The sequence below is a fragment of the Mytilus edulis genome, chromosome 2 (assembly GCF_963676685.1).
Source record: "Mytilus edulis chromosome 2, xbMytEdul2.2, whole genome shotgun sequence".
NCBI lineage: Eukaryota > Metazoa > Mollusca > Bivalvia > Mytilida > Mytilidae > Mytilus > Mytilus edulis.
The window spans coordinates 103,820,102-103,836,680 of NC_092345.1; the positions used below are offsets into that span (position 1 = coordinate 103,820,102).

General features: G+C 31.5%; 1 protein-coding gene across 1 annotated transcript; it reads right to left on the reverse strand.

Moving 5' to 3' along the window:
• Positions 1 to 294: 294 nt before the first annotated feature.
• On the reverse strand, positions 295 to 15,947 carry LOC139513750 (uncharacterized). The gene is made up of 6 exons (XM_071302531.1): positions 15,655 to 15,947; positions 12,329 to 12,497; positions 8,241 to 8,965; positions 6,842 to 7,012; positions 5,230 to 5,336; positions 295 to 632 (listed from the first exon to the last, which is right to left on the reverse strand). Exons 1-6 carry the CDS (start codon positions 15,836 to 15,838, stop codon positions 432 to 434), a joined length of 1,557 nt encoding a protein of 518 aa, XP_071158632.1. The 5' UTR covers positions 15,839 to 15,947; the 3' UTR covers positions 295 to 431.
• Positions 15,948 to 16,579: the final 632 nt, after the last annotated feature.

Below are 16,579 nucleotides of genomic sequence, written 5' to 3' on the forward strand. Positions count from 1 at the left end.
TAAGCACCTTTTTAGAATATTATATCTAAAACTAAGTCAATTTTAATACACTTAAGGTAAATGATAAATTCTCGACTATACTAAAGCAGTCAACACCCAATGATATAAAAACAGTTTTTTCCTTTTCAAAGATTCATCAGAACTGGTAAAACTACACATACATTAAAATTGTGACCATTTGGGATTCTGCGTCAGTGAACTTTTTTTTAAATCTAGAAATTGTTTAAGTCTAGGTGAAATATATATTATTATTTCATGTCCAAGAAAATAAAAAATAAATGCTGCAACGCTAAAAACATTGATCATTAAAATTTGTTTCTTTTATTCCATAAAATATTGATAATGAATACAACCATATATACAAATCACGATGATGAATGGATTAATGCAAGACTCAACTATAAAGTTGTCCTTCAATACGAACTGACAGTTTATTTTGGTTTATGAATCGCTGCGTCGTTCCAATAATTCCAAATTTGTTTAGCAATATTTTGACCTGTACTCGGGAGATCCATAATTTTCAATTCGGATTTCGAATGAAACCTCAAAGGCTGACCCTTGATCTTTGCAGTGACGAACAATTTGCTGAATGCAAAAGTATCAGGATTCAAAGATTTCTGATCGAGCTCAACCTGAAAGAAAACACAATAGTTAACTTAAAAGAGGGAAACAAATAATTATAAACATAATTATATCATAAAGCAGCAAAACTCAGAGTTGAGCTCCGGTAAACACTACTGCTTAACTGCTTGTTAATACTGTTAATTCAAAACAGTTAAGATGGTACCTAGCACTACAGGGAGATACATGTAACCCTGTAAAATCAGCTAAATATTTAAGCACGTACGTTGTATTGGTAAGGAAATATAAAGCTTCTCAATGATCAAAATTAGTGTTTGTCAAACTGCTATATATCCAATGATTTTTTTCCAAGAAAGTGATCGATTCAAATTTTCAGATTTTTTAAAAAATTTTGTCAAAGAAACAAAGTAAATATTTTATCAAAATTTTATGAAAATGAAACGAGCAAAATGTATTTTAGCCAAGGTGTTTGGTACCACCGTAGTATATTATTTATATTAATTCATGAGAATATTGCTCACGACAGGTAGATTGAATAGCTAACCAAATATTCCCACAATTGTGTTAGCAGATTGTGTTTATTTGGACCAGTAAATATAATTGGATATGGTTAATGCTAATTCTATCTGTAAAAAACGTTTGCGGAAGAGTGAAGTAGTTTAGCTTTCCAATTTAACAATACCTTAAAAGAATTGTTAAGTAAAGTAGTTTAGCTTTTCAATTTAACAATACCTTAAAAGAATTGTAAAGTCAAGTAGTTTAGCTTTTCAATTTAACAATACCTTAAAAGAATTGTAAAGTCAAGTAGTTTAGGTTTCCAATTTAACAATACCTTAAAAGAATTGTTAAGTCAAGTAGTTTGGCGTTTCAATTTAACAATACCTTAAAAGAATTGTTAAGTCAAGTAGTTTGGCGTTTCAATTTAACAATACCTTAAAAGAATTGTTAAGTCAAGTAGTTTAGCGTTTCAATTTAACAATACCTTAAAAGAATTGTTAAGTCAAGTAGTTTAGCGTTTCAATTTAACAATTCCTTAAAAGAATTGTTAAGTCAAGTAGTTTGGCGTTTCAATTTAACAATACCTTAAAAGAATTGATAAGTCAAGTAGTTTTGCGTTTCAATTTAACAATACCTTAAAAGAATAGATAAGTCAAGTAGTTTGGCGTTTCAATTTAAGAATTGTTAAGTCAAGTAGTTTGGCATTTCAATTTAACAATTCCTTAAAAGAATTGTTAAGTCAAGTAGTTTGGCGTTTCAATTTAACAATACCTTAAAAGAATTGATAAGTCAAGTAGTTTTGCGTTTCAATTTAACAATACCTTAAAAGAATTGATAAGTCAAGTAGTTTGGCGTGTTTGGCGTTTCAATTTAACAATACCTTAAAAGAATTGTTAAGTCAAGTAGTTTAGCTTTTAAATTTAACAATACCTTAAAAGAATTGTTAAGTCAAGTAGTTTGGCGTTTCAATTTAACAATACCTTAAAAGAATTGTTAAGTCAAGTAGTTTGGCTTTTCAATTTAACAATACCTTAAAAGAATTGTTAAGTCAAGTAGTTTGGCATTTCAATTTAACATTACCTTAAAAGAATTGTTAGGTCAAGTAGTTTGGCGTTTCAATTTAACAATACCTTAAAAGAATTGTTAAGTCAAGTAGTTTAGCGTTTCAATTTAACAATACCTTAAAAGAATTGTTAAGTCAAGTAGTTTGGCGTGTTTGGCGTTTCAATTTAACAATACCTTAAAAGAATTGTTAAGTCAAGTAGTTTAGCTTTTAAATTTAACAATACCTTAAAAGAATTGTTAAGTCAAGTAGTTTGGCGTTTCAATTTAACAATACCTTAAAAGAATTGTTAAGTCAAGTAGTTTGGCTTTTCAATTTAACAATACCTTAAAAGAATTGTTAAGTCAAGTAGTTTGGCGTTTCAATTTAACAATACCTTAAAAGAATTGTTAAGTCAAGTAGTTTGGCGTTTCAATTTAACAATACCTTAAAAGAATTGTTAAGTCAAGTAGTTTAGCGTTTCAATTTAACAATACCTTAAAAGAATTGTTAAGTGAAGTAGTTTAGCGTTTCAATTTAACAATTCCTTAAAAGAATTGTTAAGTCAAGTAGTTTGGCGTTTCAATTTAACAATACCTTAAAAGAATTGATAAGTCAAGTAGTTCTGCGTTTCAATTTAACAATACCTTAAAAGAATTGATAAGTCAAGTAGTTTGGCGTTTCAATTTAAGAATTGTTAAGTCAAGTAGTTTGGCATTTCAATTTAACTTTACCTTAATAGAATTGTTAAGTCAAGTAGTTTGGCGTTTCATTTAACAATACCTTAAAAGAATTGTTAAGTCAAGTAGTTTGGCGTTTCAATTTAACAATACCTTAAAAGAATTGTTAAGTCAAGTAGTTTGGCGTTTCAATTTAACAATACCTTAAAAGAATTGTTAAGTCAAGTAGTTTAGCTTTTCAATTTAACAATACCTTAAAAGAATTGTTAAGTCAAGTAGTTTAGCGTTTCAATTTAACAATACCTTAAAAGAATTGTTAAGTCAAGTAGTTTGGCGTTTCAATTTAACAATACCTTAAAAGAATTGTTAAGTCAAGTAGTTTAGCGTTTCAATTTAACAATACCTTAAAAGAATTGTTAAGTCAAGTAGTTTGGCGTGTTTGGCGTTTCAATTTAACAATACCTTAAAAGAATTGTTAAGTCAAGTAGTTTAGCTTTTCAATTTAACAATACCTTAAAAGAATTGTTAAGTCAAGTAGTTTGGCGTTTCAATTTAACAATACCTTAAAAGAATTGTTAAGTCAAGTAGTTTGGCGTTTCAATTTAACAATACCTTAAAAGAATTGTTAAGTCAAGTAGTTTGGCGTTTCAATTTAACAACACCTTAAAAGAATTGTTAAGTCAAGTAGTTTGGCGTTTCAATTTAACAATACCTTAAAAGAATTGTTAAGTCAAGTAGTTTGGCGTTTCAATTTAACAATACCTTAAAAGAATTGTTAAGTCAAGTAGTTTAGCGTTTCAATTTAACAATACCTTAAAAGAATTGTTAAGTCAAGTAGTTTAGCGTTTCAATTTAACAATTCCTTAAAAGAATTGTTAAGTCAAGTAGTTTGGCGTTTCAATTTAACAATACCTTAAAAGAATTGATAAGTCAAGTAGTTTGGCGTTTCAATTTAACAATACCTTAAAAGAATTGATAAGTCAAGTAGTTTGGCGTTTCAATTTAAGAATTGTTAAGTCAAGTAGTTTGGCATTTCAATTTAACATTACCTTAAAAGAATTGTTAAGTCAAGTAGTTTGGCGTTTCAATTTAACAATACCTTAAAAGAATTGTTAAGTCAAGTAGTTTGGCGTTTCAATTTAACAATACCTTAAAAGAATTGTTAAGTCAAGTAGTTTGGCGTTTCAATTTAACAATACCTTAAAAGAATTGTTAAGTCAAGTAGTTTAGCTTTTCAATTTAACAATACCTTAAAAGAATTGTTAAACCAAGTAGTTTAGCTTTTCAATTTAACAATGCCTTAAAAGAATTGTTAAGTCAAGAAGTTTAGCTTTTCAATTTAACAATACCTTAAAAGAATTGTTAAGTCAAGTAGTTTGGCGTTTCAATTTAACAATACCTTAAAAGAATTGTTAAGTCAAGTAGTTTAGCGTTTCAATTTAACAATACCTTAAAAGAATTGTTAAGTCAAGTAGTTTGGCGTTTCAATTTAACAATACCTTAAAAGAATTGTTAAGTCAAGTAGTTTGGCGTTTCAATTTAACAATACCTTAAAAGAATTGTTAAGTCAAGTAGTTTAGCGTTTCAATTTAACAATACCTTAAAAGAATTGTTAAGTCAAGTAGTTTGGCGTTTCAATTTAACAATACCTTAAAAGAATTGTTAAGTCAAGTAGTTTGGCGTTTCAATTTAACAATACCTTAAAAGAATTGTTAAGTCAAGTAGTTTGGCGTTTCAATTTAACAATACCTTAAAAGAATTGTTAAGTCAAGTAGTTTAGCTTTTCAATTTAACAATACCTTAAAAGAATTGTTAAGTCAAGTAGTTTAGCGTTTCAATTTAACAATACCTTAAAAGAATTGTTAAGTCAAGTAGTTTGGCGTTTCAATTTAACAATACCTTAAAAGAATTGTTAAGTCAAGTAGTTTGGCGTTTCAATTTAACAATACCTTAAAAGAATTGTTAAGTCAAGTAGTTTAGCGTTTCAATTTAACAATACCTTTAAAGAATTGTTAAGTCAAGTAGTTTGGCGTTTCAATTATATTAATACCTTAAAAGAATTGTTAAGTCAAGTAGTTTGGCGTTTCAATTTAACAATACCTTAAAAGAATTGTTAAGTCAAGTAGTTTAGCTTTTCAATTTAACGATACATTAAAAGAATTGTTAAGTCAAGTAGTTTAGCGTTTCAATTTAACAATACCTTAAAAGAATTCTTATGCAATATATGTTTCTATGCAATCAAGTCAATGGAGTTTTGTAAACAGACAATTGCACCCTCCCGAAATGTAGCCCTCGTAGATCAGCGGAATATAACGACTGAATTATTCGGGTTAATGAGAATGTAGTATAACGTAAACAGACATTTAATATTTTAATTAGATTGCCAGCTACCCATACTTTCCATATGAGTTCATACTTTCAAATTACCTTTGTCAGCATTTTTCTGTCAGATATAACAGTAGCTTCTATCTGTTCAAGTTCTTCCAATTTCAAATTTATCTGATTAATTTTGTCCACAATAACATCTCCACATTCTGTAAAAAAAATGGACAAAAAGAATTTGATACACATGAGGACATTAAATACAAAACCTGTGGACATTAAATACAAAACAAATTTATTATTACATAACTGCATTTTTAAATGATATATTAAAACAAATCAAATTGATATAGTTTAAATGATGGTAAACTTCAATAAACTCATTCATTGGATTTAATAAAGTCAGTAAAAGGTAACAAAAGAAGGAACCAGTGACCAAATATTAAAAACAAGTTTGTGGAAGGACACACAATATCTTGTCAGTTGTCAAGTAATAAACAGCTGCGCCATGAGCGCATGATACGCCCGATGTCTTGTGTGGAAGTTTTATGCAATAATCATAAATAGTTTCTGAGAAAGTTTAAGCAATAACCCTATATTGTTTTTGAAATACGGCGAGACATGTGAAACCCCCAACCCTGTTTTTTTTTTTACAAAAAACTAAATATCACTAAACTTAAATTTTGAATCAAAACCAAAAAGTATAACAGATCTTTAGATTAATATAACAAAGAAGTGTGTAAAGTTTTAAGCAATAATCATAAATTATTTTTGAGATACGGTGCAACATGTAAAAAAAAACCTCCCCTGTTTAACAAAATACTCAATAACTCCAAAATAAAGTTTTGAATCATCACCAAAAAGTATACAGATCTTTAGATTAATATAACAAAGAAGTGTGGAAAGTTTTAAGCAATAATCATAAATTGTTTTTGAGATACGGCACAACATGTAAAAAAAAACTCCCCTTTTTTTTTACAAAATACTCAATAACTCAAAAATGAAATTTTGAATCATCTCCAAAAAGTATATAGATCTTTAGATTAATATAACAAAGACATGTGTAAAGTTTTAAGTAATAATCATAAATCGTTTTTGAGATATGGTGCGACATGTAAAAAAAAAACTCCCCATTTTTTTTTACAAAATACTCAATAACTCTAAAACAAAATTTTGAATCATCACCAAAAAGTATACAGATATTAAGATTAATATAACTAAGAAGTGTTTACAGTTTTAAGCCAAAATCAAGAATCGTTTTTGAGATACGGTGCGACATGTGTAAAAACGCACCCCTGTTTTAGTTACAAAGTGCCGTTACTCAAAACGTTTTAATCTTATTTTCACCAAAAAGTATACAGATCATTTGACCATCATAAGAAACAACTATGTTAAGTTTCATGAAATTTGGATAAGTCGTTCTCAAGTTACGGTGCGACATGTTTACGCCGGACAGACAGACGGACGGACGGACACCGGACATATTTATACCATAATACGTCCCGTCAAAATTTTGACGGGCGTATAAAATAAGATAAAATAGTTTAATGATTTAAACGGCAAAGGAATCCGTTGTTTTGCAAATGGAACATATCCAAGGAACGAGTCGTGGTGACGATCGTAAAACTATCAAAATGAAGTCAACAAGAGCCAATAATTATGAAGCTTTTCGTTCCTATCACTATATTCTATGTGTATTTTAATAAGGAATGTCTACCTTGTTGGATAACGTCTCCATCCGTAATGTTGCTTGTTTGTGGACATAATTGACATCTTGTTCTATATTCAGCACAGACAGTAGAATTTTTCGACATTACATCACATTGTACTTCATGTAATGGATTAGAAATAATTTGAGCTTGACGTTTTTTCCTTCCAAACATGTTTGCTGAAAAAAGATGTCAGATATATTAGAGTTGTGTTTCTTTGTATAGTTCTGTAAACACAAGCATTGTGTGAATGAAGAATAAATATCAGCTGTTCAGGACTTAAGGGCATACACAATAGTTTCAAGGGACGTAAAATATTTTTGTTACATTGTAGGTGGTGGCTAATTGTAAGGAAAATATGGGAGTTTTTTTTCGTTGAAATCAATACATAAATAGAATTCATTTTCTAAAATATATATGTGGTAGCAACATTACAAGACAATGGTTTCTTTTTCTTGTTTTACCTTTAACCCCGAGCATCTGCCTGCTTTTCATGGATATAAACATTTCTTCAGAAACTATTCCTATTTACAACTTACTAATATGACTACTGCAGCTCACGTCGGAGGATTCTTGCAATTACAATGTACTTGGTATTAACAAAATATAGTATTGTAAACGGTCTGTATATGTCTTATTGTTTTGTGTTTTTAGGTTGCTGTCTAAATTAACATGACAATTGACGAACCTTTGATAGTGTCTTTTATCTTAGGCACAGATATTTTATACATTTAGCAAGGGTTAACCTTGTTTCGTAAGATCGCCACCCGTCTTTCCTGTTTATTTCGATCAGCGGAATGCCTAATCTTAAGCTTATAATTTTGACATGAAAAGCATGATGCGAAATATTACTTTTTTTATTACGTGCAGGTTGAGTTACAATTCTGTAATTAATCTCCATATTTGGGATAAGATTTAGTACAGCTGCTTTGAAACGCCAAACACGCATGTTACATTTGTGTAAGTCAAAATAAATTGACGCTGGGTAATTTCATTTTGAGGATATCTTGTAAAGCAAGATCATTTGTTAAAAAGATATAAATTAAAATGTCTGTCAAGTGCTGCTTTGATGCTCTGTAAAAATACATGTCTTCTTAAGAATTTTGTAAAGTGCTGAACATTGCTGAGAGAGAGAAAAAAAGCTAGAGAGAACAAAACAATTAAATAAATCTTTCCTCGCTTTATGTAAGAATAATAAACAAATAGAATAAATATAATTGGATTCAATTTAAAGGAACCATAGATTGAACCATAAATAACGCAGATCTCAAGGGGAAAAGGGTGTGTGTGTAATTTGACAAAATTGAATATAATACATAAATAACATTATTTTGGACGATTTAATGTTAAAATATAAAACAAAGTTTGAGACCTGGATACGCCATTGCATCTCTTTGTCATACTTACATAACATATTGTTGAGTGACTGACCAAAGTTCTGTCTCCATTGGCCAAAACCTTGGTGGAAATTCTGCATCATATTGTTAACACCATTTTTGACTCCCATATTAACGTTAGGCCCGATATGAGACGTCATTCTATTTACGTTAGGACCTATTTGACTAAGTGACTGATGCATTTGCATATGAGGACCTTGTTGCATCATCTGCATTCTGTGTCCAGCATTTGACCACATTTGATTTCTATTAGGTCCAATTTGTGATACCATCTGATTGACGTTCGGTCCGATCTGAGACAACGTATGGTCCATGCCCGTCATAGACTGGTGGATATCACTGCCGACTCCATCAAACATATGCTGAAGTTCATACTGCATGCCACCAAGTTCAGTATTCAGTTCATTGAGCATTCGTTCCACTCCTTCATTCACTACACGTGAAGTGTTCATATCACCCACAACGCTGTGCATCTGATTCACAAACATGCCGGCACTGCCACCAAAGTCGTTCGCAACACTTCGTAAATGTACATGTATAGTATCTCCCATACTTTTTATAGATGTTGCAAACGCTCCTTCCGGATTCATGACAGTTGTACAAGCCTTTGACTGTCCCCACATTACGGTACAAATTGTTGTGATTGGTCGTCCCCGGTCATTTACAGAATTGGACACAGAAACACCACCGCTATTTGGCGCTGATATTTGAATGGAACCGTTGCACTCTTTATACCTATAATTTTGAACAAAAACAATATATACATTAGTTAATTTGTCAATTTCGTGTGGCAAAGTAATCTTAAGTTGACTCGAATGAAGGTCGAGAACATCTTAACTTAGTTTCACTGAAAATATAGTTATATATCTAATTTTTATTAGTTCAAAGAGACAAAAAAGATCAGACAAAATGAATAGGTCAGGAATGTTACATTTTTCCATTCGTTTGTGGGTTTGAGCTTTTGATTTTTTCATTAGATTAGCCTAAGGGAATTTCCGTTTTGAATTTTCCTCTGAGTTGAGTATTTTTGTTAATTTACTTTTTATGACTTCTTTTCCTTCACATATAGTACAACACTTACACTAATTGTACAGAACATGACAGTTGTGTAGATATACGTCTAGAGGCAATGAAAACAAATTTGAAAGAAAATCAATTAAAGTAGAATTTTCATCGAGGACCCTTCCATTACATTAACACTACCACTTTTCTGCACTAGATGCTGAAATATATGCTGGAAGCCAAAACATTTGAAAATCCCAAAACTTATGAAAGATAATGAAGATCTCATAAACTCAATTGTCAGGTGACAAGTCATGGGGAACAAAGCAGATGCATTGTTGAACATGGTTTTCAGATAAGCTAACCAATGTTTTCGGAGATAAGGTGCAAACCTTTTTACGACAAATAAAATATCTTGGTCTAAATACTAATTTTGACTTTTCTTCGAGTATGCTTCACAAGATTTTGTGTGGACAATTTAAAAATGAGATTACTTATTAGTGTTATCAATGTTTTTGCAATATCAAGTTGATATAATGTTGTCTTAGTCCCAAGATAAATCCTGGTTTGTAATAAGACCGTCACGTTAGCCTTATTTTATTGTGGTTACAGTGTTAAAGTCTTATGTAGACGAAACGCGCGTCTGGCGTACTAAATTATAATCCTGGTACGTTTGAAAACTATTGTCTACAAAATGTTAGGCTGACATTAACACGACTTCCCTACGTGTATTTCCAAATTTATTTTATTCTCCTCAACTGTATGTTAATCAGAAAATCCAAAGTTTTTGGTGGAAAACGTTATACAAGCGCTATTATATAGACCTACAAGCTGAAAAAAAAATCACCCTTGAACACCATATTTTCTAACTCAATACTAATCGGAGAATTGACAATTTAGAATAAGTTTTAAAACAAATCAAGATTTTAAAGTCGTTGGTTTGAACTGAACAGAAATTAGAAGCTACTTTTGAAAAATCTTAATGATATTTTTTTTATTTTAACATATGTTCATTTTGTTTTTATTCAATGTCTCTGGCAGAACATTGCACTTCAGCGTTACCACCATCGCACTCCGTCGTAGTTATTAAAACAAGTTAACGTCACAATGTCACCATCGCACTTTGAACAGCGTGGTAACCATCGTACTTCAGCGTGGATACCATCGTACTTCAGCGTGGATAATCGTATTTCAGCGCGACCATCGCGGTTCGGAGTACCATCGCGGTTCCGAGACTGGGACTAAAATTTACATTTTGTGGTATGCACATAAGTATCTTGAATGTATTCTCTATGTCTATGGTTTATGGACCAAGAACCTCATTCTAAATTCCTCTAGTCTGAGTTGGATCCAAGGGTGGTCCCTTCCCTGGGGTTGGCAAAAATGGTGCACCATGTACCAAAATGGTGAATCGTGTACACAAATGGTGCACAATGAAACATGCATTTTAATGTAATATTTTAATTTATTCATCTATTTGTCTATCACTGGTAATAAAATTGTCATTACTTATCCTTAGGCGAAATACATGTACCTTGACATGTATGTTTATACAATAATGTTTGAAGTAATTATTTTTAAAAGTTTTAAAGGGCGTATGCCATTTGCGCCGATTTTTAAAATGTTCATTCTTTCATATGCGCCATTTTACATTTTCATTTGCGCCGATTTTATAATTGCTCCTAATTGCATTTACAGTTTAACATAGATGAACAAATACTGGCCATACATATCGGAAGATCAGTGCAAATGATAGCGAGAAACGTATACTTATTTTTCTACACACCTCAATCTTCAATGTCTTTGCAATGATATATCTCCAATATTTATAGATGAAACTTTTGCTGTCCGAAATACTTTTATGATATCAGTTATTTACTTTACACGGATGTAAAATTGGAAACTGCGTACCTCTAATTACGCCCTCTTCCAAGCAAACGTGTTATGAAGTATTGTTGAAAATAATTTACGATCTCTGCCGTCAAAAACAGCTTTCCTTTGTGGCCGAGGTTATGCAGGCTCAGAACTGGTGGAGGAAAATCCAGTATGTTGGGCTGAGCACAGAGTATACAGACAAATTATTCATTTTTTTTATATAAATAAGGCAGTTAGTTTTCTCGTTTAAATTGTTTGACATTGTCATTTCGGGGCCTTTTATAGCCGACTCATAGGTATGGGCTTTGCTCATTGTTGAAGGCCATACGGTTACCTATAATTGTTAATGTCTGTGTCATTTTGGTCTCTTGTGGAGAGTTGTCCCATTAGCAATCATACCACATCGTCTTTTTTATTGAGTGACTTTGGTAAATGGCTATCTGAATTGACTGACAATTCATAACATTTGTACAATTGCTAACGGAAGAGGTTTATGATGATACATGAAAAATAGCATTCACCTGTAATTTACCTGGGAAAAAATCGGCGCAATTGAAAAGCAAAATCGGCGCAAATGAAAGAAAAAATCTGCTCAAATGAAATGCAGATCGGCGCAAATGCTAAACGCCGGTTTAAAAATCATTCAATACCAAAAACAAAATCCTAGTAATATAGAGACTAAACATACATTTGGCCGTGATGACACATATTCTAAAAAGGACCAAGAAGAGACAACATTTAGAAAAGACGGTCTATATACAAACTCTTTTTGATGCACTGATGCACGTGGTTATTTACATTTGAACTTGATATGATTGATGACACGTTTGCATTCACGAAAAAAAGAATTTGGAATAAATTATAAGTTCTGTTAACCATTTTATTTAGTTTTTACTTTTATCACGACATTAATTTATCAATAAAACAAAATTGTATAAGAGTTCGTAACATTGCATTTCAGAAACAAGAGTTTTTGAAGAGGACCATAATTATCAACAAAGTTTAAGTTCTTTCCCCAGAATGGTGCAGAATGGCGCAAATACCTTAATAAAATGACAGTCAAGACATTTCTTTACAAAAAGTACCACATTATAATGAAACGGTCCCACACCAATGAGACAGTCGTTAAAAATTATCTGAATATAACAGTTTACTGTAAAACGGATGCAAATAAACTCTTATGCGTTCAATCGCATTTGCTTTAAAAGACCAGAAACTGACCTATTTTGGCATTTCATATCAACACATTGTACACAATCATAGTATTTCTGATCTACTTTCTGCTGACAATCGTTTACTTCCGGTTCTATAGATTTCATCACGGCGTGTGCTGTAGAAAGTTCATCTCCTACGATTTTTAGCAAAGCTTTCCTTGTTTCTCGATTCAAGGCTGTAAAAATAAAACATACGCAAAACTGAAAAACATGTCTCACAATTTTTCTCTATATTAGATTAATGTACATATTACAAATACTTGGGTTTCCGAATATGCGTAACCAGACTAGGGATTTGATGTTTTAAAATAAATAGAGTTGGGCGTATACAGATGGATACTTTTGTATGGGAGAATATGATTTATTGATAAGATAAAAACGGCTGTGAAGAATGGCGAACTATGCAAACAAAACATTTGATCTAATAATTTGGAAACAAACTGACAACGTCAAGGCAAAAAAAAAAACCCGAAAAACGACAAAAAGACAAACGACAGTTACAGTATACAAAACACAACATAGAAAACTAAAGACACTACCACCATTACAAATTTGGATTATCTTGGATGCTCCGGAAAGGTGAATATATCCTGCTCCACATGTGACGTCCGTTGTGTTACTGCTATAAAATATGTGTAAACGATATATCGAGTGAATAGCTAAATACGTGATGTGTTTTTATGTTTCTTGAAGGACACACGTTTCCTATAATTGCTTTTATCCACTTCACTTGGATAGTTTTTCCAGTGGCAATCATCATGAATCATACATTACCCCTTACTTTTACTTTGAACAAGCATTTTTATGTAAATCTTTTGTTTGGTGCTCCGTACCAATCCATTGAGGTGAGCTATTTGTAACGGATTTTTATACATTGTTATATGCTGTTGTCCGAGGTTAATGGAGAATATACTGCTCACAAACATGTTCAACCCCGGTACATTCTATATCTGCCTGTCTCAAGTAAGAGTCTTAAAAAAATGAGCTTATTTGAGATGTAAAGACAAAACATATAAAGATAGAGAACTGTATTGGAGTTCCGATTTGTGATTGATATCAATTAGTATGAATCAGAATAGGAAGATTGTGGATTCTACTGAATTCCAATTAGTAGCGCAACACATATGTTAGGAAAGCAATAATAGTAATGTGACAACCCGCATGGGCGGGTCCAGGTAAGGGCGTAATGGCCCCTTTAAAAAAAAAAAAAAAAAAAAAAAAAAAAACTATCGTTATGATCTGCTAGTATTGTATTGAATGATGGCAATTTATCATATTCATTAATTAAACACATACTCTGATTTCTTTTTATACTGATTCCCCAATTTGATGGGTCATCATCAACCGTAAAATTTCGTTTCTCGGAGTCCGGCGTGTTCGACTCTGCGATTAGTATCCATTGTTGTTGATGTGATAAAGAATTCGCAAAGATGTCGATGTCAAAAACAAAACGTCAAAAGACCTTAAAATCGTATCAAGGTGTCTTGGACACCTTTTTTAAACAACCAAAACGGTAAGTAAATCAGTATAATACATGAATATTGGTTGTTTTGTGTGACACTAACTTCGATTCCCCATAGCCATTCTAAATATACCGGGGGGGGGGGGGGGGGTATATTATCATATATACGATACTGGGTATATTCTGACAAAAGGGGTTGTATTTTCAGCTAAATTGTCTAAAATGGGGTTATTTTTTCACCCTGACACTTTAACTATAAAATATACATGCTCCAAGTCAGGAACCGTTACATTAGTGCAATTCTCTATTATTTTATGTTTTTAAGCCAAAAAAGGTCCAAAAGAATTTTCCAAGAAATATTTTATTCTACGCCCCCCCTTTCAAATATCCTGGACACGCCCCTGACCCGCGACCACATACACAACACATGTTTACTAGTTTGTTAAGAATTCATCTTTACGTGTCATACGATTAACCACTTAATACAAAATACTTGTTTGTAAACACCTTGACAAGTAATAAACAATTTTCTGTCTTATTTGTGATACTTTCTGGTCAAAAATGTCCGCATGTTTTCTTATGATTAACGCGTTCATCTGTATTTATATAAAACAATACGACGTTTTTTCTAATGATGTAGGAGAAACTATAAGATTTGACCATTCTGTGGTTGACTTGGCGAAACAAGTCAATTCTCACACTTGCTAGATTTTCATAATTTTAAAATTCAAGAAACATTTAACGTAAATTCTGTTGTGTCGCTAAAACCTGATCATTGCTTTCAACTCTGGTGGATGGTTCATAGTTGTTTCATTGACAATCATACCACATTTCTTTGTGTAAGTGATAGAAAATTACCAATTTAATTGAACAGAAAAAGTATTAATACCAGATCATCAATTTGACGTTGACTTGTGTTTCTTTCTTTTTATACAATCTGTAACTGCTTATCTTATTTGAAAGCCTGGGGTGTGCATGTTTTTTTTAAATGTAAGAACCGCCTTAATAAGATTTTTACACAATGTTGACTTCTGTATTTGTGACATTTTTACCTATAATGTCTGTTTGTTTTGTTCACGCATCTTTGTCAATAAATGGAATTTGATGCGACTGTCATACAAGTGAGATATTTAGCTAGCTATAAAACCAGTTTCCATCTACTTTTTTATACATATGAAAATGCCTGTACCAATTCACGAATATGACAGTTGTTATCCATTCGTTTGATGTGTTTGAGCTTTTGATTTTGCCATTTGAATTTTCCTCGGAGGTCAGTATTTTTTTGTGATTTTACTTTTGAGACTGAGTAAATCATTGAACATTATTTACAAATGATTGAAATCTGACATCATTTCGGTTTTCAATGAATTGATTTGTTAATCATGTAAATTGCATTTATAGATTGATATACCGAAAATACAATTCTAGTGAGCTGAATGGTAGTAATGGTGTGCGTCAAGGGGGTATTTTATCATCTTACTTATTGTAATTTTTATATTATAACAGATGGGCAAAAGCTAACGATGATTGGTTTCTTTTCAAAAAAATATTTTAATAAAGCACTTGTAAATATTTTTTGTTTTTTGTTATGCTGATATCAAAAAGGACAAGTGAATGATTAAAATAAATCTGGATGAAAGTAAATAAAGTATATGAAGAACTATAATGCGCTCAAACTATATCTATATGTGGTAATTTATTTGAATTTGTTGATGAACATACATATCTTGGACATATGATTTGTAATGCTGATTATCACATAAAGGGACAATATATGCAGGAAAGTTAATAAATGGACCCTTTGGGTCTGAAATAAAGATTATCTTATCTTATCATGCAGCAAGTAACTATTGCATCAAACTAAAACTTACTTTGTAAATTAGTTGCGTCAAGTTCCTTTAGCGACGATTGCACAGAAGCTTTTTTCAAGTTTGGTGGTGTTGTTGGTAATCCAGAAACTATAGTAAACGGTAGAACTAAAGTCAAACATACGATATACGTTGTATACTCCATCTCTATAATGGTTATATAACTTCCCGTCAAGGGACAAAACATATATTTATGTCGATTGTCAATGTCACTTGTTTATTACTAATACATTTATTTACCTGTTTGTACGATGTGATACGGACACCTATAATTAATTCTAGAATGGCGATTTTTACAAGTACAAAAATTATTTGACTAAACTGTACTTGCTGAGTAATTAGATGCAATATCCTTATTGAGAAGATGGATTAGTTCTCGTATTTATAACTGTAAAAACTTCTACAGAATGTATCGCCTTTCCGTAAACATGTGAATTGTGTTCCTGTAAAAAAAAAGCATGTCAGTCGTAATGTCTGTTATATTGACAAGTGTGCATCATGCCACCTACGATGGAAGACCGGTTATAAATAAAAAATTCAACAACAGTTTTTATCGCTATTTTGTGCATTTTTCCTTTGATCTTTTTGTGTGATAATTTTTCATAATATGCTACTCGATTGAGATGGAAAATTATCGCTAGAAACTATGAAAACATGAAATTGACAACGTCATCATTGGTCATCTCAACTCGATTGCTTTTCTCGCTTTCGCCGTCCCGGCTCATGCGAGAAAATCAATCTCGTTGAAATGATCAGCGATAATCTATAATTCACTGTGACAATGGCTATATTTTGAAAAAATATTGCAGTGGTAATGGACATACAAAAGTCTATCGAAGTCACAATTTATAAAAGACAACATGGAACCTTGGTGTCGGTTGTCGGTTTAGCACTATTGTCCGTATTTTGTTCAAAGTTTAATATCTGT

Coding starts and splice junctions, on each gene's coding strand:
- LOC139513750 (XM_071302531.1), bottom strand. CDS start 15,838: ATGTTTTGTCCCTTGACGGGAAGTTATATAACCATTATAGAGATGGAG. Junction 8,966..12,328: donor GATATGAAATGCCAAAATAG/GTCAGTTTCTGG, acceptor TCAAAATTATAG/GTATAAAGAGTGCAACGGTT. Junction 633..5,229: donor ACAGAAAAATGCTGACAAAG/GTAATTTGAAAG, acceptor GTTTTCTTTCAG/GTTGAGCTCGATCAGAAATC.